Here is a 27,587-nt window from a genome sequence, read left to right as displayed (position 1 = left end):
GGAACTTAATGATTTATTCAGTTGGCCTATTTTTACAAAGCTCAGATGGACCCCTACGGCTTTGCAGACACACGTACAGACACACACGTACATACACAGAGGAATGGTTAGCCAAGTTCATTATCACAGTAGGAGTGAGACATACATACGTACACACAGACATATACGCACAGGTACTTGGTAACAGTGTAAGCTTGGACACACACACATACATACACACACAGCCGCATACTATTCCTATCCAGCACTCTAATTATACATACCATACAGTATACACATACCCAATTAGCCTCGTTTGCCTGTATATGTATAGCTGTACTGTATATATATGCATTATGTATAGAGTATATATATATAGTTTTATTATTTATATATTTATATGTATATATCTCCATTATTTAACTTAGTTCCAAGAATATTATCATCTATTTGTTTATTTTATTTTATTCTTTTTTTTTTTCAATTAGTTTCTCCCTACACTCATAAATACTGCTTATTATTTTAGACACAGAAATATTATATAAAGGAAAAATATTACAACTGTCTTTTATCATTATTCTATCTCCTCCTCCTCCTCCTCCTCCTTCTCCTCTTCTTCTTCTTCTACTGTTCTATTGTATCATTATTCATCTTTTTGTTCTACATCATTAAGATCAAAGAATCAAAACATATCTTATTTTGAATGAAGTTTTTCTTGTTTACATCATTACATCACACACACGCACACACATACGTACATACATATACAAACAGATTTATGTATGTTTATGATCATTACCAAGAGAGAGAGAGAGAGAGAGAGAGAGAGAGAGAGAGAGAGAGAGAGAGAGAGAGAGAGAGAGAGAGAGAGAGAGAGAGAGAGAGAGAGAGAGAGAGAGAGAGAGAGAGAGAGAGAGAGAGGAATAGAAAGACAAAAGAAGACAAAAATAAGAGAAAAAATGAGAAAAACAAGGAAAGAAATAAGAAAAAACACGAAGAAGAGATAAAGAAATAGAAAAAAAAATGAAAACAAACAAAACAATCAATAAAAATAAGAAAAAAATTCAATCAAAACCCTTTCACTCACACTCACTCACTCTCTCTCTCTCTGCCAGTGTGTCGGCCAGCCCTTCATTCACACTTGTCCTTCACTGTCAGCATGATAAGGTTGGTCTGATGGATAAGGAAGGTAGCACTCACAAACACTGCATTGGCCCTGTGGAGAGAGAGAGAGAGAGAGAGTATGGGTGAAAATTCCTTGGTTTATTTCATTAAAGATTTGTTTTTCTGGTTACTATGTACAGTTGTGTGTGTGTTTGTTTGTTTGTGTGTAGGATGATGACAGAATAGTAATAGTAATAATAATAATGAGAATAATTATAATACAAACAACACAGTAATCATATTTTTGTCATTGAAAGACTAAATAAAGTGCACCAGATGATTTGTAACAGGTCAGTGTATGTCTGTATGTCTGTTTTGTGTTGGTGTAGAATATACCAGAAACAGTAGAATAATGATCATATTTTTCTCATTTAAGGCTGAAGGAAGAGACTGCGTGTACACCTGGTCCTGTTAGTCCTCCCAGAACTCTATCTACCTAACCAAGCTACCAATCCCACAAAGGGCAGCCCAGGGAAGGCACATGCACACTCACTCACACACACACACACACACACACACACACACATCATACACACCTCAATCGGCCACTGGTACATTTCACAGCCCAGACAGACAAAGGACTCTAATGTTATCCTTCCAGCACTCCATCTATTTAACCAGCACACACACACACACACACACACACCTCCATCAGCCACTAGTGCACCTCTCTGATATAGCCCAGACAGACAAAAGAGTTATGTTAGTTAGTCTCTATAATTTTTTTCTTTATCTAATGTATGTGAATGAAGTTATAAAAATCACTTCACTGTATCCTGAGCAATAATTACCTACTTTCTTGCTCATACGTCACTGCAACGCCACCTCCTGTGCACTCTATTTCACTGTATCTTCTGCATAATCCCTCACAGTTTAACTAAGAATACATCTCAGAGCAAGTATTAGTGCAACTGCCTGCCTACACACCTCACTGAAGCACTCTCAAGTATACCTTCTCTCTATATACACCTACATACTCACTCTGCCTTGCCCTGAAACACTGCAATTTTATCTTTAACACCCATCATCCTGTCGTTCCTTATGTTCACAAACACTCACTTCTACTGTGCTTCCTGCTATATATTTCTACCTCTCCCAGCACATAAACACTCACAGTACTTTTCTATACATTTATCTCCCCTCTGGCCATGCTTACTGCCCCTCCTTGAAGCACTGTACATCTTGAGTCTTTTCCTCTTTAAAACACCCACACTACACTTGCTTCTCTACTAATGTACAGTAAAACACTAGTACTGCCTGTTTTCTATACCTAAACACACCTAAACACGCCCAAACTCATCCAAACACACCCAAACTGGCCCAAACACACCCAAACTGGCCCAAGTACACCCAACCACATCCAAACTTACCCAAACTGCATCCAAACACACCCTAACATGCCCAAATGCACCCAAACTCATACAAATACACCCAAATGCACCCAAACTCACTCTAATACACCCAAACTCACCTAATACACTCAAACACACCCAAACACACCCACTTCTCTCCTTTCAGCCTCCCATACTTACTGTCCCTCCTTGAAGTACTCCTTAAGGGTGTTGCTAAACTTCTTGCTGTGCTTAACAAAATCTCGCTTGCGATGTTCCAGGGCCTGCTTCCCCTGCATGCCTGGGATGAACTGCGAAACCTCTGTCACTGCGTCCAATAGCTTCTTGATGGCACTGGCTATCTCCCTGGTGACGGGTGATGGGTAAGTGGGTGTGCGTGGGGCAAGGTATGTTTACAATCAACGCACATGTAATACAGTAAAATCCCTCTCATCTGGCATTCGAGTATCCGGCAGCTTCAAGTATCTGGCACATTTTTCCCGAGCCTTAAAATCAATAAAAAATCAATGTGTACTCATAAAATCGATTAAAATAAAAAAAAAGGGATTTTACTGTAACAGACGATAATCAAATACTTGCTTAATTGTCTCCAGGAAAGTCTTGCGGTCTGTTATTTCATCAGGAATGCGAGAGAGGATGCGTTTAAGGTTGGCGCTCTTTCGGTTCAGCTCTTGGAATGCGTCCTCCGTGCGGGTGACGCGGTAGTCGCTGGCTGTGGTGGTGGTGGTGGTGGTGGTAGGGATAGGAATGTTGTTGTTGTTGTTGTTGTAGTGATGTTGTTGGTGGTGATGATTGGGGTAGTAATAGTTGTTGTTGTTGTTGTTGTTGGTGGTGGTGGTGGGAGAGATAATATAAGCAATGTAATGAATTATTTTCACACACAGCAATTAATAAGATTACATATTCCAAATAAAACACACACACACACACACACACACTCTGCCAAGCCCCAAACAAGCCCAAACTTACAATCAGTCTCATTAACAGACCCCTGCAGCCTGAGCACCGATTCATTCATGTTGACAGAGAGATCGGCCTTGCGCACGAGTCCCATCACCAGCTCGTACGTGAAGCCTGGGTAAGCAGCCTCCACTCGGCTCAGGGCAGCACGCAGGGTCTGGCTGGATGCTACATTCTCTCTCTCAATCTGTGTGGTTAAATGAAGCCTCAGGGTGCATTAGGGTGCGTTTTGAGTGTGTTTGTGTGTGTACATGTGTGTGTTTGGCGTGTTTGGTTAACAGAGTAAGAAAATAAACTTATTTTTTCCAGAGATGGCTTAGATGGTAAAGGCAAAGGGTGAAGGGTGAAGGGTGATACAGCTGTTAGGGTGATGGGGTGTGTCAGGGATGAGTTAGGGTGTTAGGGTGAAAGGATAAAGACCTGGATGGTTGTTAAGGTGACAGCATTAGGGAAATAAGAAAGGTGAGAGTCTGATAGGGTGATAGAATAGTCAGGGAAGTGTGCAGATTAGGGTGAGAGTAAGGAATGTGGTGCTGGGAGGTTTTTTGAATGATAGGTGTGTCTATGGCAAGGTAGGGTGTGTGTAGGGTGTGTTTGGAGTGCGTCTGAGTGTGTACGTGTGCGTTTAATTGGGTTTGTGTGTGTTTGTGAGTGTTTAAGTGTGTCTATGGCAAGGTAGGGTGTGTGTAGGGTGTGTTTGGAGTGCGTCTGAGTGTGTACGTGTGCGTTTAATTGGGTTTGTGTGTGTTTGTGAGTGTTTAAGTGTGTTTGTGAGTGTTTAAGTGTGTTTGTGTGTGTGTTTTGAGTGTGTTTGGTGTGCTTGAGTGTTTCTAAGTGTGTTTGTGTGTCTGTGTGTGTCTGTTTGTATTTGGAGTTAAGTTCAATTCTTGCATAGTTTTAAATGGAGCTAATTGTAAATGATTTGTTACAAATTAAACTACTACTACTACTACTACTACTACTACTACCACCACTACTACTACTACTACTACTATTGCTATTATTACTGCTGCAATAATAACAACTGCTGTGGACAATATGAATAGAAAACAGGTAAATAAATGATATAAATAAAGAGTTAATTATAGAATTAGATAAACAGGGAAAATAAAGAGTGATAATGAGAATAAAGGGGAAAATAAAGGAAAATACACATAATTCAGGCAGATGAATGAAAACGAGAACAATAATAATAATAATGATAATAATAATAATAATAATAATAAACAGGCAGTAAATGAATGATTGATAACGAGGATAAGAAAACTAAATATAAAAACAAAACAAAACAAAAACAAGACAAATATATGCCTTAATCCATCCACACAAACACACAAACGCACACACTCTTAATAAAAAAAAAAAAAAAATAATAATAATTGCGTAGATGACAAAATAAAATAAACATCAATTTTTTCCCCACTCATAAACACTTAGACTAGAAATTAATACCGTAATATAACATCCATAAGCCCCAAGATCTCCCCGTCCCATGAAATACCTGTAAAAAAATAAATAAATAAATAAAAATAGTGGTTTGTCATCTGGCCAGGTGACTACCATTGCCTACCTGCACAAGTATTGGGCGGATTAGCACCGGATACACAAGCGAGGCCACGGGTGCGTTAGGTGCGTGGTCTCCCATGGTCATTATCGCAGCAGCAGCCCCACCTCAGGCTTGGGAGTCGAGAAATGCAGGCGAAAAATGGTGGACGAAGCCCTCACCTGTTTCTGCCACACCTAGGAAGTAAACAGTTCAGGTCCTGCTGCTTGGTCCGTCTCGAGCCAAGGACAGTTGTTGTATTTTTGTGTTTTTTGGTAATTGTTGTGTTGTTTGTGCCTTGTTTTTTGTGTTTTGTGTTTTTATGGTGTTTTATCTGTTATCTGTGTGTTTTTTTGTTGTCTGTTTGGTGTTTTTTTTGTGTTTTCTTGGTTTTATCTAGTTTTCTTATTTTAGCGCATTTTAGCAGTTTTGTCCGGGTTTTACAGCGTTTTTTGTATTTTTTTATTGTCGCAGTTTTCTTTTTCTTTCTTTTCTTGGCACTTTTATTGTGTTTTAGTTTATCTTTTTTCAGCATCTCAATTCACGTACGGTTCTGTTATTCGGCCATTTTTGTGCCTTTTGTTGGAATTAATGACTTGAATTTTTATCAGTTTACTATATGAATATTTATTAGATAGTGTCTCTCTCTCTCTCTCTCTCTCTCTCTCTCTCTCTCTCTCTCTCTCTCTCTCTCTCTCTCTCTCTCTCTCTCTCTCTCTCTAATCCTATTAAGAGTGAAAGTAAGGCTCCGCTGTGCACTGAAAACGAAGCATTAAGAAAAAAATCCTTGAATTTTGGGAAATAAGTGTTGAGAGTATAAGAAGATAAGAGAGAGAGGGAGACGGCGAAGGAAACTGAGCGAGAAAGAGAGAAAAAAAAAAAATCTTAACGGTCTAAATTAAGTAAAAGTAAGAAATAAACAAAATGTTTAAACAATAGTTTAGAAATCATAAAATAACACACAAAAAATATAGTAGTCATATGAGGGTGTAAGAGGAAACTGACTCACGGAGTAAGGAAGTGCTGTGAGGGCAGGGGGCGTGGTGGTGGTGGTGACGCTGGGGAGGCAGGGACTGGTGTTATATTGCTTTGGTTGGCACTGGTCAGTCTTGGCACACACTCAACTAATAGCAATCAGTGTTTGCATATTCCCGGCAACTTCTTCCTCCATCAAGCATCACCAGACACAGCTACTTAAGGTGAGTACAGTGTTGGCAGCCTCCTCCTGTCAGCCTTACCGCCCTCACCGTAACACACTCCTCCCGCGGACTTCCTGTCAGTTTATTCGTTATTTGGGTGTTTTTTTAGGTTATATATTATTTATTTAGGGTTTCCTCACATCTGAGTCTGAAAATTTAGCTAAATATTGAAGGGAGATCTATGTAAACAAACAGATAGAGGTAGGGCGTCCTTATTATGAGCTTTTATCTGCTTCATTTCTTATTTATTGTAAGCCTAGCACATCACAAAGTGGAGCCACATGACTAGGCTTTCATATCCGCTAGCTAGATATATCCGCCATTGCCTCACTTAGTTACGATGGAAGAATAACAGGCAAAATAGCGGCCGTTCTCTCCTCTGCGAAGGGCCGCCATGATAGCTGGCTACCTGTGCCAACCTGTTGGTTCCAATACTTTTTGGTAATTTTCTGGTAATTTTCTTAACTTCTTTATTTTGGTGGTATAGCATGTTTTTATGGTTTATAAAAAATAATTATTTGCTTTAGAAGTGTTTTCGTTGCTTGTGTTGAGTTATTTTCAATTTTGTGTTGCTTTACGAAAATGTGGGGTGTTTTTTTGGCAGTATTTTGACAAACTTGTTTTTTTATTTCACGCTCTAAGTACGTCTTTTGTGTTTCTAAAAATCGCTTATGATTTTTAAAGTGTTTTTTCGTTCCTGTTGAGAGAAATAAGTGGACTTTATAAATGGTTTATGGTCCTGTTAAAAGTTGCGATTACAACACTTTTTGTGTTATTGTCTCTCTATTTCAGCTTGTAACTAACTTTTCTTTGCTTGAAAAAATAGTTCGTATGTCTTAAAGTGTTTTACCTTGGTGTTGAGTCAAAATGGGTGGACTTTTCAGTGGTTTTTCATCGTGTTTAGGTTCCAACACTTGTTTTTTACACAATTTCGGTTTTATTTGTTTACTTCTTGTTCCAGGTAACTTTTGTTGGTCTAAGATGATAATTCAGATTTTTTAAAATTTTTTACGTTCCTGAAAATTCAAATGTTGTGGTCTTTTCAATGATTTAAATGGTGCCGAATATTTCAACCTTTTTTCCATATTTCATTTGGATATTTTTTAAATACTACTCTGGCTGGAGCTGTTGTAATATTGTGAATATAAGTTAAAATATTTGTCAAGTCAAAATATATAAGGCATTCGAGCCTAGCTCCATTTTTTCGAGAAGTCAATTTCGAAATGAAATCCGTTACGGTACGTAAAATAGCCGTGACGTCACGGCCGCCATCACTGACCCGGGCCTTTGATCGGCTCCGCTGTCTCCTCGGTAATATTTATCGTACTTTGCAGTGTTTTCCTGGTGTTTCCACGTGTTTCTAAACTCAGACGTGTAGGTAAGAGTAGAATGAGTAAGAAAATAAGAGAAATAGAGGAGGAAGAGGAAGGGAGAAGGAATAGAGGAGGTGATAAAACAGGAAAATGCTAAGAAAACAATATTTAGGTTAATTTTTCCTGCTGCCCTGTCTGTCTTTGTAGTATTTGTCTTCCGTGACAGTGCTTTCAGTGTATTTGGTGTGTTTAGGGGTGTTGGAGTGTGTCTGGAGGTGTTTAGGGGGTGTGCGCGCACACACATACACCTCTCTCTCTCTCTCTCTCTCTCTCTCTCTCTCTCTCTCTCTCTCTCTCTCTCTCTCTCTCTCTCTCTCTCTCTCTCTCTCTCTCTGTATTTGGAAAGTGCCAGTTTTGCATAATATTTGGAATAATTACATATGTACGATAATTTTACCAGAAGTACAATAATTTCAACTTGTGTAGTGAGAGAGTGAGAGTTAGGCAGGGCTGTATATTATCACCAACCCTTTTTAGCCTGTATACAGAGGAGCTAGTAGGCAGGATGAGAAGAATGAATGTAGGGGTAAGTGTGGGGAATGATAAAGTATGTGTGCTCCTTTATGCAGATGACGTAGTTGTTATGAGTGAATCGGCAGATGAGCTTCAAAGTTTGTTGGATGTAGTGGATGGCTATGGTAAAGAGAGAAAAGCAAAGTAATGATTGTGAATAAGTCAGAGGATGAAAGTAATGTGGTATGGAGACTTGGAGAGAATGAGTTGAGACAGGTGCAAGAATACAAGTACTTAGGGATGTGGATGAGTCCTAGTGGGTGTGCAAAGGCCAAGAATGAAAAGATAAGTATGGTAAATTGATTGGGAAGCGGGGCAAGGATGAGAGCAAGTATGATGTGTTGAGAGAAGTGTGGAAGAACATAAAAACATAAGAAATAAGGGAAGCTGCAAGAAGCGACCAGGCTTACACGTGGCAGTCCCTGTATGAAATATACCTACCTATTTTCATCTGTTATCCCCATCCATAAACTTGTCTAATCTTCTCTCAAAGCTCTCTAGTGTCCTAGCACTAACTACATGGTTACTGAGTCTGTTCCACTCATCTACCACTCTATTTGAGAACCAATTTTTTCCTATCTCCTTCCTAAACCTAAATTTTTTAAGCTTGAACCTGTTATTTCTTGTTCTATCCTGGTTGCTGATCCTAAGAATTTTGCTTACATCTCCCTTGTTATAACCCTTATACCACTTAAAGACTATCAGGTTCCCTCTTAACCTACGTCTCTCTAAAGAATGTAAATTTAACAGCTTCAACCTCGCCTTGTAAGGAATACTCCTCATCCCCTGTATCCCTTTAGTCATTCTCCTCTGTACTGATTCTAATAGACCTATATCTTTCCTGTAATGTGGGGACCAGAAATGCACAGCGTAGTCTAGATGAGGTCTGACCAGCGCCAAGTATAACTTTAATATTTCTTCCGGCCTTCTACTTTTAACACTCCTAAAAATGAATCCTAGTACCCTATTTGCCTTGTTTCTGGCTTCTATGCATTGTTTCCCTAGACAGAGTTCAGAGCTAACTATAACTCCTAAATCCTTCTCGTACCCTGTACCTACCAGAGTTTGGTTGTGTAATGTGTACCTATTGTGTGGGTTTCCTCTACCTACGCTAAGCACTTTGCATTTATTGATATTAAATTGCATTTGCCATCTATCCGTCCATTCATTCATTCTATCTAAATCTGCCTGCAAGGCGATGGCATCTGATTCTGACCTAATTAATCTACCTATCTTTGTGTCATCCGCAAATTTACTATTATCACTACTAATTCCACTATCCAAGTCATTGATATATATTAGAAATAACAATGGCCCTAATACTGATCCCTGTGGCACCCCACTAATTACATGACCCCACTCAGATTTCGAGCCGTTTATTACCACTCTCTGTCGCCTGTTACCAAGCCATGACCCTATCCAGCCTAACACCTTCCCATCTATCCCGTGTGCCCTAACCTTTCTCAGGAGCCTTTGATGGGGTACCTTGTCAAATGCTTTACTAAAGTCCAGATATAAGATATCATAACTATCACCATTATCTACTGCCTCGTACACCCTACTGTAAAAACTCAACAAGACTTCCCTTTCGTGAAGCCATGCTGTGACTGATTTATCAAGTTATGTTTGTCTAAATGTTCCCTAATGTTCCTCACTGTTATTGACTCTAACATTTTACCTACAACTGAAGTTAAGCTGACAGGTCTATAATTAGATGCTAAAGTTTTATCTCCTTTCTTAAAGATGGGTACTACATTAGCCTGCCTCCACATTACTGGTACCTCACCCAACTCCAGTGATTTCCTAAAGACAGAAACTAACGGCTCACTAATAATCTCTTTACAATCCTTAAGTACTCTGGGATATATTTCATCAGGTCCTGGTGTCTTGAACTTTTTTAGCCTATCTATCTCCTGTTCCACTATCTTCCTAGTTATGGAAATATCTGTCAGCTTCTCATTCTCATCTGCTCTAAACACCTGTTCACTATCTGGCATATCCTGCCAGAGTATCCTGAAGAGTGTGGCTGTGCCATGTATAATGTATGGTATGGATGTGATTGCATTGAATGAAAATGAAATTGATAAGTTAGAAGTGGGCCAGAATAGAGTAGCAAGGATGGCACTGAGTGCACCGAGGTGCACAGCAGTTGAAGCCTTGAGAGGTGACATGGGATGGAGCACCTTTAGAGAAAGACTCACAAAAGCCACACTTAGGTACAAGCTTAGGCTTGAGAGAATGGATGATGCAAGAATAGCAAGGAAGGTGTACCTGTGGAATGAAAGTGGAAGCAAATGGAGGAAGAGATGCATGAGAATGACAGACAGGAATGGATTGCAAGTTGTGTGGGCGATAAGAATGGCAGGGAGGGATCAAAATGAGCGTGAATGGGTGGTAACAAGAGGAGGCGGAGTGGGAGCCGAATGGGATGTGAGAAAATGGAAGAATGAGATAGACAAAGAAGTGAAATGTGTGAGATTGAATGAATGGAAGAATGAAATGGAAAGAAAGAAGACCCTGGAATGGTACAAGGAGAAAGAGGCCCCGAGGTATGAAAGGTGGTATGATGGAAGCCTGGGCGGTGATCTCTTCCGAGCGAGGGCACAGTGTATGGATGTGAATGCAAGGAGTTACAGGTGGTCTGAGTCCCGCAGCAAAGTGTGCCAGATGTGTGACATGGGAGAGGATGAGACAGTGGAACATGTGGTGCTGGAGTGTGTGAAGTATGCCAGAGACAGGAAGGAGATGATGCAAGTGATACTGACTGAGTTAGGGCATGATAGGAATGAAAGAGTGGAGAAGACAGGAAAGGAATGGATGGTGTTGTGGCTGGGACTGTGTAGAGAGGCGAATGAAAGGATGATTGAGGCGGTGAAAGAGTTTCTGGAGAGAATGTGACGTGCCAGGTGTATGAACAATAAGGATAGAGGATGCTGTTCGTTTCTCTTTTTTTTTTTTTTTTTTTTTTTTTTTTTTTCCCTTCTACATGAGTTGCCGATCCAAAGGCCTGGCTCAGGAGTGATCCTGTGCCACCTGTACCATCAAGAGCAGGTCTCGTCTCGTGATACTGACTGAGTTAGGGCATGATAGGAATGAAAGAGTGGAGAAGACAGGAAAGGAATGGATGGTGTTGTGGCTGGGACTGTGTAGAGAGGCGAATGAAAGGATGATTGAGGCGGTGAAAGAGTTTCTGGAGAGAATGTGGCGTGCCAGGTGTATGAACAATTAGGATAGAGGATGCTGTTCGTTTCTCTTTTTTTTTTTTTTTTTTTTTTTTTCCCTTCTACATGAGTTGCCGATCCAAAGGCCTGGCTCAGGAGTGATCCTGTGCCACTTGTACCATCAAGATCAAGATCAAGATACGATAATATGGCCAAAACAATCTGGTAACGCTGAATTGTGAGAACAAAATGTAAACAACTTTAGCGGAATACAAAAGAACTCCAGATTTTTTCAATTTTACGGCTTGTTTTATTGATCTATAAGGTAAGAGAGAAAGTGCATACGTTATTTAACTACCTATTTAACTATTGGGCTGCCTATCTAAGGAATGTTTGTTGCGAAAGAGTGTTATTACTGATATGAAGGAAAATAGCTGGGCTTATCAGTGTAACCGCGTCCTGTCCTTGCTGGTAGTAGTAGTAGTAGTAGTAGTAGATAGGAGGTACTGTGAGCTGAGTAAGGTAGCAAATATACTGTTAGGAAAGTAGTAGTAGTAGTAGTAGTAGAAGTCGTAAGAAATATTACTCGTTATTTACTACAGAGCACCTCGTTTCTTTTAATTGGCTATGAAAAAAGACACATACAAAAAAGAAAAAAAACATTATGCAATAGATGTAATGAAAAGAATTAGCCTCTCTCTCTCTCTCTCTCTCTCTCTCTCTCTCTCTCTCTCTCTCTCTCTCTCTCTCTTTTATTTATTTATTTATTTATTTTCGTAGATGGCATATTGAGTTTGCTGTTTATTATTTCATGTTCAGGAAGGATAGTAATAGTAATAATAGTAATAATATTAGTAATAATAATAATAATAATGATCAAGCTCCCTATCTACCCCCCCTCCCTCCCCCCCATTCCTAATACCTGTCATTGAGTATGTTTGTTACCCCACACCTGCTCCAAACCTGACACTCACAACAGAGGCAGGGTACCATAATAATAATTCTCTCTCTCTCTCTGTATTTCTTTCATTCTCACTTTCTTCTTCGTTCTCCTTTTATCCTCTCTCTCTCTCTCTCTCTCTCTCTCTCTCTCTCTCTCTCTCTCTCTCTCTCTCTCTCTCTCTCTCTCTCTCTCTCTCTCTCTCTCTCTGTATTTCTTTCATTCTCACTTTCTTCTTCATTCTCCTTTTATCCTCTCTCTCTCTCTCTCTCTCTCTCTCTCTCTCTCTCTCTCTCTCTCTCTCTCTCTCTCTCTCTCTCTCTCTCTCTTTCTCTCAGATGCAGATGTTAGAGGAATATGGGAAAGAGGGTCCCATTCGAGGCATCTTCCTAGCTGAGTTCCACCACATAGCCGGCCCCAAGATCATGCACCAACATCCTGAAGGCTGCATCAGCAAGGAGGTGTGTGGTGTGGTGTGGTGTGGTGTGGTGTGGTGTTTGGCGTTGTGTGGTGTGTGGTTGTCTTCCTCTATAAATATTTGATAGTCATAATTTCTGAAGGTGATTGTGACTTGTACAACCCCACACACCTTTCGTTCTCTCCCCAGATATTTGATGCAGTCTCAGTGTTCATCATCCCCAAGCCGCAGGTGCTGAAGCGTATTGTAACATTCAACGTCCTGGGAGTCAAGATCACAGGCTACCCCAATGAAATCCGCAGCCCAAGTTATAAGCGCAATGCTCTCATCTTCAACCTGGCCTTCGTGTGCGAGTCCTCGGCCCGCACTGTGCATTACGAGCCGGCTGTTAAGAAGTTGTCTGAATACCTGGAAAATCTTGAACTGGAGGATGGCTTCTTGTCATCACCGAGTGGCCGTGCGCGTATCCCGGCTCTCCTGCGGCAGGTGCGTGTGTGCATTTGCTTGGTTGTGGTTTTTAGGGGTGTGTTTGTGTGTTTATCAGTCGTGTCAGTTTATCAGTATTTATCAGTATCAGTTTATCAGGGTGTGTCTGTGTTGTGTGTGGTTGGGAAGGCTGTGAGCACCAACTTCATACAGGACCCATACACGTCAGTCTTGACCGAAACCAAACCAAAGTTGCTGCCTCTCGGTGAACTCCCCTCTCTCTCTCTCTCTCTCTCTCTCCCATCATTTCAACCCAAGGAAATTTAATAAATGTGATTTTTTAACAGTTAGTAATGATGGAAGGTGAAATTCTGGACATTCGAGGAGTTTTCAAAAATCCCCCTGGATGCAGATTTCGTTATCTGATTTCCGGATACGTCTGGGAAAATCCGGACATATGGCAACCCTAGTCTGTGTGTATATCTAGTTGTGGTTTTCAGGGTGTGTCTGTGTGTGTGTGTGTTCACCTAGTTATGGTTTCAGGGTGTGTTTGTGTGTGTTTATCTAGTTGTGGTTCCTGGGTGTGTTTGTGTGTGTTTATCTAGTTGTGGTTCCAGGGTGTGTTTGTGTGTGTGTTTATCTAGTTGTGGTTCCAGGGTGTTTGTGTGTGTTTGTCTAGTTGTGGTTCCAGGGTGTTTGTGTGTGTGTTCACCTAGTTGTGGTTCCAGGGTGTTTGTGTGTGTGGTTCCAGGGTGTGTTTGTGTGTGTGTTTATCTAGTTGTGGTTCCAGGGTGTGTTTGTGTTTGTGTTCACCTAGTTGTGGTTTCCAGGGCCTGAGCTACACTAGTGAGATTCTGTTTACATGTCTATATATTTTTTGCTCCTCTGTGCACACTTGTCTCCAAAACTGTCTCCTCTTTTAGTCCATTACAAACATCAGTGTGTCTTTGTGGAAAACTGCCCTTCACTGTGTTGAGTAACCACTAAGCCACCACCAGGTACTCGTGGATCTAAACAAGAGTGGACACTGCACCGTCACCATAACCTTGGGGGGTGGCGAGGGGGAGCGGCGGCCCAGCCAACTGATGCGGCACAACACCACAGATGGCAGCACCCCTCCCCAGCGGCGCCTCAGCCTCTACAGTGACCAGCGGCCGTCTGAGGCGACCTTCAGGGGCTACAGGAAGTCATCCGTGTCTGAAGCCAAGAGCCGCAGGAGGTCGTCTGACAGCACCACCACCTCTGTCCTGCATCTCAAGGTTGTAGTGTTGTTTTTAGTGTTTGTTTTGTATGTATGTGTGTTTGTGTATGTGTGTATGTGTGTTTTTTTTATCATTTATTCATCACAGAACACCCACACTATTCCTCATAACACAGCACCACCACAGCATCATCAGAAACACACACAACACCACTCAGACACTCCCAGCCACTTCAGATTGTGACCCTCAGCCTCCCCCAGGTGGTGAGGCTGTGGCCCGACCCCCTGCAGGTTGAGGATCACCACGTTCCGGTCCTCATCTCGGAAAGGGTGTATAGCCGGGGGGACCACTGGGATCTTACTACGCAACAGATTCTTCCCTACATTGATGGGTTCTCACATGTTGCCAAGATTGCTGCTGCGGCTGATGTCGATAATAATTTAGTGAAGGTTTGTTTGTGTTAGTGTTTACTTGAATGCATTACTATTTTCAATGTTACTAATATGCTACAGTGCAAGTCTCGTTATAAATACACTGTCTTATGGAAAAACACACACACACATACACACGCACGCACGCATTGCCACACTTCCAAACACCACCACGACTACATTTCCGCCACAGAATGAACACTAACCACCCTGAACACACTACCACATAAAAAAAAAAAATAAATAAAACCACATTTCAACACAGTATCACAAACACAATACTTACAACATTTCCAGACACCACAAACACACCATGACTGCCCCCACCATCCCCCCAAAAAAAAGAAGAAAAAAAACTACCACATTTCAGTACACCACACACATAGCACCACACCACATCACATCTCCAAACACCACAGGCACTGCAAACACCACCAAGACACACCCAATGCATTTATTACCATTGCTGTCATTGTTGTTGTGCTGGAGTTCAAACCGTACCCCTTTACAGGCGTGCGTGGAGAACCTTCTTTACTACGAGCAAGTGCGCCTGCTGCCGATCTTTCAGTATTCCAATGTGTACGTGGTGACCTCTGGCATCCGGCACCTTTACGAGGACCCAGAACTGCAGGAGGAGTGCCGAAGGACAGTCAGCAAGCACTGTGCCTCCAGACCGCAGCTGTGCCAGATACTAGAGATTTACTGCAGGTTAGACTGTGGTGGCTGACTTTGGGAGTATATCAGTTTGTTGGTTATTTTTTTACTTTGTTAGTCCGTCTTCCCAGCAGCACAACATTACAGCATTAATTCATTCAGTATCACTAACCCCATGCCTCACCTTTGCAGCATGACATATGGGGTCAGCGTGCGAGGCTTGTGCATCCGTTACAACCCACAGGTCCTTAACATTGACGAACGGAGGCTGGTGCAGTTCGGCCTGACAAACAAGCTGATCCGGCGTCTGCACCAGTACCCCCTCCTGGTGCCGCCCGAGGACCCACACCACACCCCCAGCAAGCACAATGCCATCCACGCCCTCTGCAGCGGCCAGCATAACTTTGACGAGATCTGCTGCCGCCTCGGACTGACTTTCAAAGAGCTCAGTGATATCGTAGAGAGAGATCCCAACATCCGAGTGCTGTGGAAGTGATCTGTGGGGTCCTGTGGGGCTGTGGCTGTGGTAGGGGGAAGGTAAGGTGTGTGGGTAAGGAAGGAAGAGATGGTTGTGTAGTGCTGTGATGTGTGAAGTCAGGTTTGGGTGTTGGAGGGAGGGTGTACTGTGGTGGAAGTGATGTGATGGGTGATGGAGGGAGGGTTTGCTGTGGTGGAAGTGACATGAGGGGTCCTGTGGCTGTGGTGTGGGAAGGTAAGGTTTGTGGGAGTGAGGGAAGGGCTGTGTGATGCTGTGTTGGGTGAGGGAGGGAGAGATAGATGTGTGGTGCTGTGATGGGGGGTGAGAGATGAGACAAGGGTTGTGTGTAATACATTCTGAGTTCCTATACTTGTGATATAAATAGTGGCACATTATTTCAAGGTTCTCAAGCGTAGACTGGTCAAATCCCGAATAACTTGATCAGAACCGGAGACATAAATAAAACACAAAGCCTACAAATGATCTCTTTCTTTGTTTCATTGCAGCTTTACATATTTGTCAGTGTATTTTGACAGAGGGAGAGAAAAAGAGAAAGAGAGAGAGTGTTAGAGACATAATTAAGGTAAAAGTGGAAGGAGGAGGAGCAGATAATGAAAAGAGGAAGACCAACATTATAAAGTCACTAACTGAGCAAACAAATGTACATGAACACAAACAACAAACAATTCCTGCTGAGTGGATGAGTGACACACATAACACAAGACACAACAGCCATTGACTTAATGAAAAATGGCTCAACCTTTTGAATTAGAAAAATATGTTGACTTATCAGTTATAAAAATGGCTTTGGACGAACAACCTTTTAAGTTAGCGTAGAAAAATATGTATATTTATCGACATTGTGAAAAATGGCTCTGAACAGACGACGTTAATTACCTTTGAGAAATAACTATCTATCAATATTATAAAAGTGCATTAGGAGAGACAAACATTCAAAACACCAAGTAGAAAACGAAAGAATTTAGACACTCCTGGCCACACCCTGAATGCAAAGAGAAGCATCACAACCCCTCTAGCTTTACACAATAAACACAACACCAAAGACACCCACAAAAAAATTAAAAATTCACCGTTTGATACTGGCTAACCTGTATATTCACCCATGTATACACAAACACCCAAACATTTACCCGAACACACACACACACGCACACCCTAGTACACTGACCTCACTATGTACAGCCGTCACAAGTTACATACTAACATTTACTAACCCTACCCTTGTTTTCTAATTTTCTTCCCTTAATCCCTGATCTGGCGGGGGTCTGAGGTTTGGCAACGTGTGGGTGGACTTGTCAGGGCTTCAGGACTTCAGGGTAAGGGACAGAATGTGGGTGAATACAGGATATTTGGAGTTTTCATTCACTTTTGTCTAAACATACCTGAGATTCTTGTTGAAGGTAAATTAATAGGGGATTGTAAGAATGGGATATAATAATTTAATCTACAGAACCTTAAGATTTCATTCAAGATGGATAACGTCAAGATAGGCATGTGTTGGAAGCAGACATCCTATTTGCACTAATAATTTGAACTATAGAGCCTTAAGATTTCATTACAGATAGCTAAGGTGAAGATAAACTGTTGTCTTTTGTGCTAAATTGCTGTCTTTTGTGCTAAACTGCTGTCTTTTGTGCTAAACTTGTCTTTCTGGTGATAGGGCAGTACTGGGCTGTGTGTGAGGAAGACAGTGCTAGTGTTGATCATTTGAACCATACAGCCTTACAAATGTAATCACAGGTAGCTAAAACAAAGACAGAACATTAATATCTTGATGAAAACAGACCATAGAAATTTAATTAAAGATAGCCAAGGTTATGATAAAGCATCTTTCCAACAACAGGGCACAGTACAGTAGAGACGTCACAGTATCTGCCCTTGTAACCTGAACATAACCAAACTTAATGACAGATAGGATAAAACACTAATACCTTACCAACGACTGGCAGAACACCTTTTTTGAGACATAATATAGAGTCTGACATGAAGATCTAAGCACAAGATAAGGCACAGATCCCCATACTATTGATAAACACCCCAAATGTCAGCTTAGAATATAGTCCTGTAATGGGTGGAGTCTGTGATGCTGTATTGAATCAAGGACCCACTTTTCAGAAACATGGGTCACCTGGATTCGCCTCCTCCTGCCCAGGGTGTTGTGGGAGCCATCACCGCCGCCCACCACCAGCTTGGCATTACGCACGCTGGGCACCACAGAGGCACCACACAGCTCCAGCAGCTCCTGTGTGGTGGAGAGATGCATTTAGTCATAGTTTGTTAGGTACTGGCTGTGAGGAGATACATTTAGTCATAGTTTCTTAGGTACTGGCTGTGAGGAGATGCATTTAGTCAGTTTGTTAGGTACTGGCTGTGTTGTGTTGTGTTGATTGTTGATGTATTGCGAGGATGTTGTCTTTTTGTGAGTTGTGGTTGGGTAGTGGGTGGTGTGTTAAGTTGAAATAATTTGATGAGTTATAAAATGTTCTTTCCCCTTATCTTCTTTGTCCTCCTTTTCTTCCTCTCTCATGCTGTTTATTTTCTCTTTTCTGTTCTTCCTCTTTCCCCTCCTGCTGTTCTTCCTTCTCTCCATACTCCTCTCTCCTCCTGTTCTTCTTTCTTCTCCTTTCTTCCTCACCTTTCTCCTCCTATTTCTCCTCAATATTCACATCTAACCTAGCCTCACCTAACCAAACCTCACATAAGCTTTACTCTTCCTCCCCAGACACTCCTTACCTTGAGCTGGGCTGCTGGGGGGGAGCTGCCATCCAGCACACACACCCCCCCCACCTTGGAGAACAGAGTGTGTTGGTACGAACTGCCCTGTGCCTCACGTTGCTGCCGACATGCCTGTTAGGGCCAGTTAGTGTTAAGTTAAGGTTTTTTTTAGGGAGTGTGGTGAACTTAATGGTAAATACATAAGGTTAAGATAAGAATATAAACCTGTCTTATCTGAGAATATGTTAAAGAAATGTTATTGTTGAAGTTAGATTAGGTTAGGTTAATTTTTTTCTATATTTGAGTTGTTTTTTTTTTTTATTTATTTATTTATTTATTTTTTTGCTGTGGTGTGGTTAGTCTGCGGTGGTTTTGTATTGCTGGGCTTAGGTTAGTTTTTTCTTTCTTTTTTTTTAATTGAGGGGTGGGTGAAGTGTCAGTTTAGGGTCGTTTTGTTTTTTGTTTTTTTGGCGTTGGGTTGCGTTGCATTTTGATAATGTTGGTGCTTGTTGTTATTATTATTATTATTATTGTTGTTGTTGTTGTTGTTGTTGTTGTTGTTGTTGTGTTTAATTAATTTTAGTCATCATTATTTTTCTTTCTTTTTCTCATGAATCTATTTTTTGTTAGTTCGTTCGTTCGTTTGTTAGCCCATAATTATTACTGATATTATTCTCTTTACGTACGGATGCTTAAAAAATGTTCTTGTATTGCCATTATCATTGATCAAGATTCCTTTAAATGTTTGTTTGTTTTTCTTGCTTTTTTATCTGCTGTCATTGCTCAATTATTCCACTGCACATAATAGGAAATTTTATAGTGTATATATTTTCTTATGTAAATGTAACAATGCCTATAATTTTCTATAAATATATATGAAACTGCTCTAGTCAGACACACAAGTACTTTCATTGACCTCTGCACAGTGCAGCATCTGTCCAAAGCTTCGCTGTCTCACCATGATGATTTTCAAGGGCCACAGAGATGATTAACTGGGTTTTCAAGAGTGCTTTTCCAGTCAATAACGTAAAAATCTCATTAATCTGTCACTGAAATTGTAAAAACACTATTCAAAACCTGTGTAGCTTCAACGAGAGCCCTTTGAAAGCAGTCAGGATGCATTGCAGAGAGGTTTCAGAACACAGATCTAATTATTGTTACTGTGGGGACAAAGAGACTTGAAATTTGAGAGAGCATAACAGAAAAAAAGTTGAGGAAGGAGGCAGATCTTAAAACTGACATATACACAGGGACAAAGAAAACCACAGAACACAGATCTAATTATTGTTACTGTGGTGACAAAGAAACTTGAAATTTGAGAGAATACCAAAAAAAAGTTGAGGAAGGAGGCAAATCTCAAAACTGAGTGAGGATGAAACAATCACACATAAACAGAGGCACAGAAAACCACATACAACCCACAACTGACACATTAAAGTAACAGAAATATAGAAACACAATCCTGCAGTGTAGCCAAGACCCTGGGAGCATAGCCAAGCAGTATAGCCACACTCCAGCACCTCCAATTCCAAAGATGATAAGTTTAAAAGGAAAAAAATAAAATATAGATGAAAGAACAGGGCATATCAGTGTAGCCAAGACCTTAGGAACAGCTAAATAACACAGGAAAGGCCCCAGCACAGTAGCCAGCCGCCAGCACCTCACCTTGGCTCCCGGGGCAAAGGACGTCAACTCAAAGGGTTCCTCAGGGGCCCATGCATTGCCCTCCAGAGACCGATACACCCATGACACATCCAGTACCCAGCAGCCCCTTGCGATGCCCAGTAGCAGGTTGAGGGTGCGTCTCTGCTCCCCGCACACCACATGGGAGGTTTGTTGGTCCACGCCCTCTCCCACGTGGTACCCTCCCAGCTTCCGAATGATTGGTATTACGGTTCTCTTGTCGCTGCCGGATGGTTGGGTGTTAGTGGATGGCTGGCTGGCTGGCTGGTTGGTTGCTCACTCACTCTCTCTCTCTCTGTTTTTATTTGCTTATCTATCTATTTTCTGTCTATTTCTGTCTGTTTATCAATTTGTTTTCTCATCTTTATTTGCTTTTTTGTCTTACCTGTCTTTCTGCCTGCCTGTCTTGCTTTCCTGTGTTTGTCTACCTGTCTATTTGTCCAGCAGGAAAAGAAAGGGAGATCTGAGGAAAGGTTTACAAATGCAGTGGAGGAAGACAAGCTTGTAATGTGGACTGGGAGAAATGGTTGGGTGGAGCATGACAGTGGGAGAAAAGGTTATGTGGAGTGTGATAAGACGGAAAGTGGTAATTGTTTGTGGAGTGACAGAAATGGTAGTGATAGTGGTGATAGTTGGCCGTTGGAGATTGAAATCGTTAGTAGGTTTAAAAATAGAATGAGAGAGAACAAAATTATAGCATTACTGTTTTATTACCTACACAACCTCAACACGAAACATAAATAAAAGAAACATTGAAAAACTTTAAGGTAAATCATGACGTACAAATGTTCCTGTCCTAAAACAATCATTGGCAACTCATTCTTAAGTCTAAATTTACTTGTGTCTTGAAAAATGCTTAAAAGGAACAACAATAATCTCTCTCTCGTGCATCTGTGTCTTTCCCCATGTGTGTGTCTCTCTTTCTTCTTGTCCATCTCTCTCTATTTCTTCATATGGGTGTGTCTTTCTCTCTCTTCATGTGTTTGGGTGTCTTACTCCTGATCTCTCTCTCTCTCTCTGTCTTTGTGCATCTCAGTCTCTCTTTCTCCTTGTTCATCTCCCTCTATTTCTTCATGTGGGTGTGTCTTTCTCTCTCTCTCTCTTCATATGTTTGTGTGTCTAACTCTCCATCTCTCTCTCTCTCTCTTTCTCTCCCTCTCTCTCTGCCCAGCTTTCCCCCAGTCGACCACACAACAGCAACAGAAGACACAGCAAAGCCTCACCTGGAGTGCAGACTAGTGAGACACATGGAAGAGGAAGAGGAACCAGAGGAGGATGAGGAGGAGAACCGGCTAGGGGGGCAGCTCTTCCTCTTCCCGCAGCCTTTCCTGACACTCCCCCGGGGCTTGGGACGGCCGGCCACCATCTTGAATTCCTCTGTGGACCGCCGAGAGCGTGGCAGCATAACAATACGCTCTTCGCCAAACACGCTGTCATCGCCAGAGCTTTCCTTATGTTTCTGTGTGTCTGACCTGCTTGAACTGCTACGGCCTGCCCTGCTAGACTCACTCGTCCCAGTCGTCCCACTCCCTGAAGTGCTGGGGGCTGTGGAGGCTGAGACGGCATTGGTTGAGTTTGTGTCGTTTGTGTTCCTCTGCGCAAACAATTCACGGCTTAAACGCTTCCTCTTTGTCTTCCTATCTTGAGGGTGCAGGAGGTGGTCGTAGGGTCCCTTGCATTTGTCCTTTGGGGTGGCAGGGGTGATGAGGTCCTGCGAGGGCACTATCTCGTCGTCCAGGGTCATGAGGCGTCGGCGGCCCCTCTGGGAGCAGCTGATCTGGGTGCTGGGAAATGCAATCTGTGATGCTGGGATGGTCTCTATGGTTGAGCTGGTCTTGGTGCTGTTGTTCTCTTTCTTGTTTTCAGGTGTGGGTTCTTCTCTTGGGACTAATGATGCAGGGTCTGGTTTGGTCTTGGCTGTGGTCTCTTCTACAAGGTTTAAATTTGCTTTGGTAATGTTCTTCTTGTTGTTTTTGGGTGCAGTTTCTTCAGCCGCTAAAGGTGTGGGGCTCTGGTCAGTCTTGCTACTGTTTTTCTTGTTACCTCGTCTCATCTCCCATTCCTCGCCCTCGCTGAACCCCTCACTCTCCGGCAGCCTTGCCCTGAGCCTCACAGACTGCCTCCTCCTGGCCACAACCGGAGTCTCCACCATAGATCCACTACTGCTTGAGTCCACTGATCCAAAACAACCACTTCCTCTGCTTCTAGGTGTCCCGCCTTGCCCCTCAGCCTTTGTACAGCTGCTGGTAAGTCTTCTGGGTAATGCAAACTCGTCCTGACTTGCTCCTGATGAATCAGCGAAGGGTACCGGCAACTCACAACTCATCACCTCATTTCTATCAAGTCTTACTGGTAGTGACTCCAATGACTCGCCATGGCTTAGTCCAGGCCTTCTTGGTGGAACTGACTCATTGGGTGCCTCCTCTGTGAGTTGCCTGGGCAGTGAGTTGCCTTCACAAGTCACCACCTCCACGCTGAGTCTCCGTGGCAAGGACATGTTGTTCTCACTCCCCATCTCTGAACTTGCCCGCCTGGAGAACGAGTCGCTTTCCTCCAGACGTAACTTTAAGCTGTCCTGGCCTCCATCTAGGCTGTCTGAGGCATCCCCCGTCCCACTTGCCCTGCCTCCTCCAGCCTCTGATGACACTGCCTCCGCCACAAGCTCCTGACTCGCCACCTTCCTCTTGCTGGCCTCCTGACGTAACATGAACCTGTGGGAGTGAAGTTTTTGGTGAAAGCAAATACAGGAAGATAAAAAAGCATTCAATATGATTGCAAACATTAAATAACTGTCTATGTGCCAGGCAAGCAATCCCACACACAAGGCGGCCCAGACAAGGCACCACACACTGACACACACACACACACACACACACAACACTAATTTGAAAAACTGCAACATTCATCCTTCCTCTTACTTCTTAAAGAGTCTCTTGGCCAGCGGAGTGCAAATACCATCCTCATCTTCCTCTTCTTCCTCCTCCTCCTCCTCCCCACAGGACCCAGACGAGCTCCCTTTCAAGTGAGGGGAGAGTAGGTGTCTGATGCTGTACAGTGGAGAGTTGACATCCTGGCGAGGGAAGATGGGTAAGGGGAGGAAATGAGGGAACAGTGATGGCAGATATGGAAGAGGGGCATGGAAAATAAGGAGTGGAGTGAGGAGAGGAAACGAGAGGAATTAAAAGAATGAAGGGAAGATAAGAGAGCATAGAGGAGTGAAGGTTGAAGAGATGGAATAGAGAAGACAGAGAAGGGACGGATGAAACAGCAAGGAGTGGAGGACAGAGCGGAATGATGGGAGAGGTGGAAATGAGAGTGAGAGAAAAACAAGCAAGTGGAGTTAATTACTGTATCCACCTCTTAAAATACAGATACTGATAGTTCACTTGTCCGTTCTTGTATCTAGGGTGAAAGCATGTTGGGAGGAGAAAATAAGAACATAAGAAATAAGGGAAGCTATAAGAAGTGACCAGGCTTACACGTGGCAGTCCCTGAATGAAATATACCTACCTATTTCCACCTATCATCCCCATCCATAAACCTGTCTAATCTTATCTTAAAGCTCCCTAATGTCTCAGCACTAACAACATGATTAATGAGCTCGTTCAACATAGGAAAGACCAACAGCACTTCTACATAGATCTCTCTCTAGTACTGAATATATATTTCATTTTTGTTTGTCCCACCTCACTTCCTTGTATAGATAAAAGAGAGTGAGAAGAGAGAGAGAATATAAAGAAATGGGGACTTGATTTCTGTACCCATCTCTCTCCCTCTCTCTCTCTCAAAACACTGCTTTCTAGTATGGTAGATGAAAGGAGGCAAAAAAATAAGAAAACAATGGAAAAAAACAGGACTTCATTTTTTTATCCACCTCCTTGTACTCTCTCCCTGTCCCTCGCCGCCTCACCTCCCTCAGAAGTCTGTGGCGCGGTGTGCAGTATCCGGGGGGAATGGGGTCAGTGGGGGGCGTGGCAGCAGGAGCAGGAGCATTTCTCTTCCGCCGTCGCATCCTCGCCTCCGCCAACTTCAGGTCTTCCTCGATGTTCTTCACGTGCATTGACCGCTGTGTGTGTGTGTGGGGGCAGGGAAATACGCTATGTTAGACTGTCTTTTTATATTAGCACACATATTACACATTTTTAGCACATAAATTTTATAATGTGTGTTATTTTTATCTTTGGAGTTAGAAAATATTATATAAATGTCAATACTACATAGGAAACAAAAGCTACATGGACAGTACATCAGTTAGTAATGGAAGTGGACAGATAATAGTTTGTTGTACCATTAATTTGTTGATGATAAAGGAGAGTCGAGTTTTCATATCTATTCAGTTATTTTCTCAAGCAAGAGGACCACTGGCTAAGGAAAATGACAGCCAAAAAGGATTATACTGAACTACTGCAGAACCTCAAGACAAATAACCTGTTGGACTTTATATCATGGGAAAAGAAGAATGGGAACTGAAATTATAGTGACAATGATGATGATAAATTTGCCCCCCCCCACCACCACCACCACCACCACCACCACCACTAACCCTAAATTTCTTGGGGATATGGATGTCGGATGAGTAAGTCTCCATGGATGTGCTGGGGTACTTGCTCTCCGGTGCCCGGCTGAGGGAGACCCTGCAAGCCTCCACCCACAGTGTAGACAGGATGTGTAGCCCCCGCTCCCTGGCTCGGAGGAACATTGCCTGGGGATGTCAGGTGATGTGGTGATTTGGTGATGAGAACTTGCAAGATGAGAGAGAGTAAAGCAAACAGACATTTAAATCAAGGAACAATTAGACATCACAAAACCAGGAGAGTGAGAATGAATAACGCAAACACACATGCACGCACACACACCTTCGATCCGTCCCTGAATATAACATGGGTGGTGTTTCGAGTGAGCCTAGCTTCCACCTTAGCCCCTAAAGTCCCCAGTTGCTCCTTGATGACTGCCGATCTGTTCTCTCCATCCACTCGCACCTCCACATAAGCCACCACACCTGTCGGGAACGTGAGAATAAGAAAAAAATCCGGAATCAAAAAAAAAATTATAGACTAAAAAGAAAATTAAATACACATGACAAGATAAACTACAATTATCATCAGAAAAAAATAAATAAATAAATAAAATAAAAAAAATCTGACTACTTACCTTTATCATCATTATCAACAACAACAACAATGCTCACCCTTCAGAACACAACTTGGGTCCTTCGCAGAACCAGCAGAACCAGAAGAACCGTCCTTCCTCTGTGGCGTGGAGTGAAGAACCAGAGGAAGGCAATCAGGTCCTCCAAGCTCCTCCCCTCTCCTAGTTCTCGGTGGCACCTCCTTCAATTCCTTAACCATTTTTTGCGTTGCTGTTGTGTTGAACTTCCTCAGCTGCAGCAGGGGGCTTTTACGTGTCTGTAGGTGCCTCAAAGCGTCCTCTGAGGTGCCTGTAGGAGTGGCAGTAGCAGCAGTAGTAGTAGTGGTCTGTCTGTCACCTTCCATCTCTGGCCGTTCTCTACAGTGTACTGGGGTTAACTGCAAATCCTCGTCATTGAACAGTATTGTGGCGTTGCAGTCCTCTGCTGTGGTGGTGGTGGTGGTGGTGGTAGTGGTGGTGGTAGCAGTGGTGGTGGTAGTGGTACACTCTCTACTCCCCCTGTCCCTCATCCAAGATTTCCGTGGTGTTCCCAGCACAGAGGTCCTGCCCTGCCTGGCCCTGCTGCTTGTGGATGCCTGTTGTGGGTCCCTCCTTGTCACCTCTGGGGTGGTAGGGGCCGCTCGTGGTGTGCTGTGTGTGCTGGACCGCCGCCTGGCCCTGGCACTCTCCTCCTCCTGCTGGATGTGGCTGAGCTTGGCGGCAAGGAAGTCCCTGTCGTTGAGGTCTGAGGGCACAATGATGTTGGCCATGGATCTACGCTTGCGGCTGTTCTGAGGTGTCCCCAGGGCCGGCAGCACCTTGGACCACAGCCGCTGCTCCTTGGGGGTCAACTGGCTCTCCACTGTGTCATTGTCTGAGGACGCTGTACTCCCGTCCTCCCCCTGTGAAAAGTCAGACTCCAGGAATGACAGTATCTTTCGTCGTCGCAATTTTACTGCCGCCAGGGGATTACTTGTGCTGCCCTCAGGACCTCCCCCAGGACTGTCCAGCATCCCAGACTCCCCCATCAGATCTTCAGGGGTCTCCAGCACCATGGTCACCCTAGAAGTGTCTGTCAGGGACTTGGGGGTGTTGGTGGGGGTGTCCGGCACCACCCTGGAGGAGCCACGGTGCCCCTGGGGGAGGAGGAAGGAGTATGGCTTGAGGGGTTGCTCTCCCCACCTTTCAGGAGGTGACCCTGGGGTGGTGGGGTCCTTGTTCCTCTTCATCCCGTGCCTCAGTGCCCTGGGGAGGTGGTTGAGTTAAGCAAGTTTATGCAAGAGTTAGCCAGGACTTTCAATCTTCCTTCTCCCTGCCTGCTTCTGTATTTCCTCCTTACTAAACACAGGAAGGTGGGGAAACTCTAACTTGTTAAAAGAAATGTATGAAAAAAGGCAGAATCCTGGCGAACAAGGAAAAAAAAGAAAGTTTACTATTTACCACATAGACATTACACATTACATAACACCTCCCCACAGCTCCACACACCACTGACCTTCACCCCCTTGTCACCTCAGAGCAGAGTGTGTGTTAGGGTGCCTGCCAGCAGTCCCCGCGGCTCCATCACGGCAACACTTCCCAGCTAATGTTTGAAGTTTGAACGCCTGTGACTCCCGCCCTGCATCAGCTGATTGCTCTTGATTGGCGCTCTTCTCCCCTTTCCTCTCTCCCTTGTGTCCGCCTTGCCATCGGAGCCAGTCCAGAGCTGCCGTTTTATAAGATGATAGTGACGTTAAATTTCCGCCGTTTTCTATTGAGGTTTTCTAATGAGGTGATGATAACTGTTGTAAAAATACTTTCAGTTACTTCATAATACGTTTACTGGATAGCATACATGATAAATGCATTTCACATAAATGTACATTTGCATCCTTCAGGAGATAAACATATCACGCAGGGAAGCCACAATTTCTGATTGGGGCAGAGCAAACATGGTATTGTTCAATGCCTCAAAAACTCAATTCCTCCATCTATCAACTCGACACAACCTTCCAGACAACTATCCCCTCTTCTTCAATGACACTCAACTGTCCCCCTCTTCTACACTGAACATCCTCGGTCTGTCCTTTACTTATAATCTGAACTGGAAACTTCACATCTCATGTCTAGCTAAAACAGCTTCTATGAAGTGTTCTGAGACGTCTCCGCCAGTTTTTCTCACCCCCTCAGCTGCTCTGTACAAGGGCCTTATCCGTCCATGTATGGAGTATGCTTCACATGTCTGGGGGGTTCCACTCATACTGCTCTT

General features: G+C 43.1%; 3 protein-coding genes across 12 annotated transcripts; 1 reads left to right on the top strand and 2 right to left on the bottom strand.

The window, feature by feature from the left end:
* On the bottom strand, positions 1-6,142 carry LOC135095024 (programmed cell death protein 10-like). The gene is made up of 6 exons (XM_063995649.1): positions 6,008-6,142; positions 5,026-5,195; positions 3,465-3,642; positions 3,071-3,207; positions 2,676-2,836; positions 1-1,195 (listed from the first exon to the last, which is right to left on the bottom strand). Exons 2-6 carry the CDS (start codon positions 5,104-5,106, stop codon positions 1,111-1,113), a joined length of 642 nt encoding a protein of 213 aa, XP_063851719.1. The 5' UTR covers positions 5,107-5,195; positions 6,008-6,142; the 3' UTR covers positions 1-1,110.
* LOC135095023 (GATOR complex protein NPRL2-like) lies at positions 6,062-19,426 on the top strand. 9 transcript variants are annotated; one of them, XM_063995646.1, is made up of 9 exons: positions 6,063-6,197; positions 12,529-12,645; positions 12,792-13,088; positions 14,027-14,287; positions 14,491-14,679; positions 15,173-15,369; positions 15,508-15,857; positions 17,930-18,095; positions 18,537-19,426. In XM_063995646.1, exons 2-7 carry the CDS (start codon positions 12,529-12,531, stop codon positions 15,809-15,811), a joined length of 1,365 nt encoding a protein of 454 aa, XP_063851716.1. In that variant the 5' UTR covers positions 6,063-6,197; the 3' UTR covers positions 15,812-15,857; positions 17,930-18,095; positions 18,537-19,426. The 9 variants fall into 9 exon arrangements, with proteins under 9 accessions (XP_063851710.1, XP_063851716.1, XP_063851718.1 ...); XM_063995648.1 differs by having other exon boundaries at positions 17,930-18,136; XM_063995641.1 differs by lacking the exon at positions 6,063-6,197 and adding an exon at positions 11,411-11,569 and having other exon boundaries at positions 12,523-12,645; positions 15,508-15,852.
* LOC135095022 (microcephalin-like) lies at positions 16,268-27,144 on the bottom strand. 2 transcript variants are annotated; one of them, XM_063995638.1, is made up of 10 exons: positions 26,852-27,144; positions 25,401-26,584; positions 25,069-25,211; positions 24,756-24,914; positions 24,123-24,278; positions 23,131-23,282; positions 21,436-22,923; positions 20,195-20,435; positions 18,548-18,661; positions 16,268-18,056 (listed from the first exon to the last, which is right to left on the bottom strand). In XM_063995638.1, the coding sequence occupies exons 2-10, from the start codon at positions 26,566-26,568 to the stop codon at positions 17,859-17,861; spliced, it is 3,819 nt and encodes a 1,272-aa protein (XP_063851708.1). In that variant the 5' UTR covers positions 26,569-26,584; positions 26,852-27,144; the 3' UTR covers positions 16,268-17,858. The 2 variants fall into 2 exon arrangements, with proteins under 2 accessions (XP_063851708.1, XP_063851706.1); XM_063995636.1 differs by having other exon boundaries at positions 26,835-27,142.
* Positions 27,145-27,587: the final 443 nt, after the last annotated feature.

This window comes from Scylla paramamosain, chromosome 47 (genome assembly GCF_035594125.1).
Source record: "Scylla paramamosain isolate STU-SP2022 chromosome 47, ASM3559412v1, whole genome shotgun sequence".
In the NCBI taxonomy this organism is placed as follows: Eukaryota; Metazoa; Arthropoda; class Malacostraca; order Decapoda; family Portunidae; genus Scylla; species Scylla paramamosain.
Note: the sequence above shows the minus strand (reverse complement) of the source record. Positions and strands in the feature narration are given on the sequence as shown.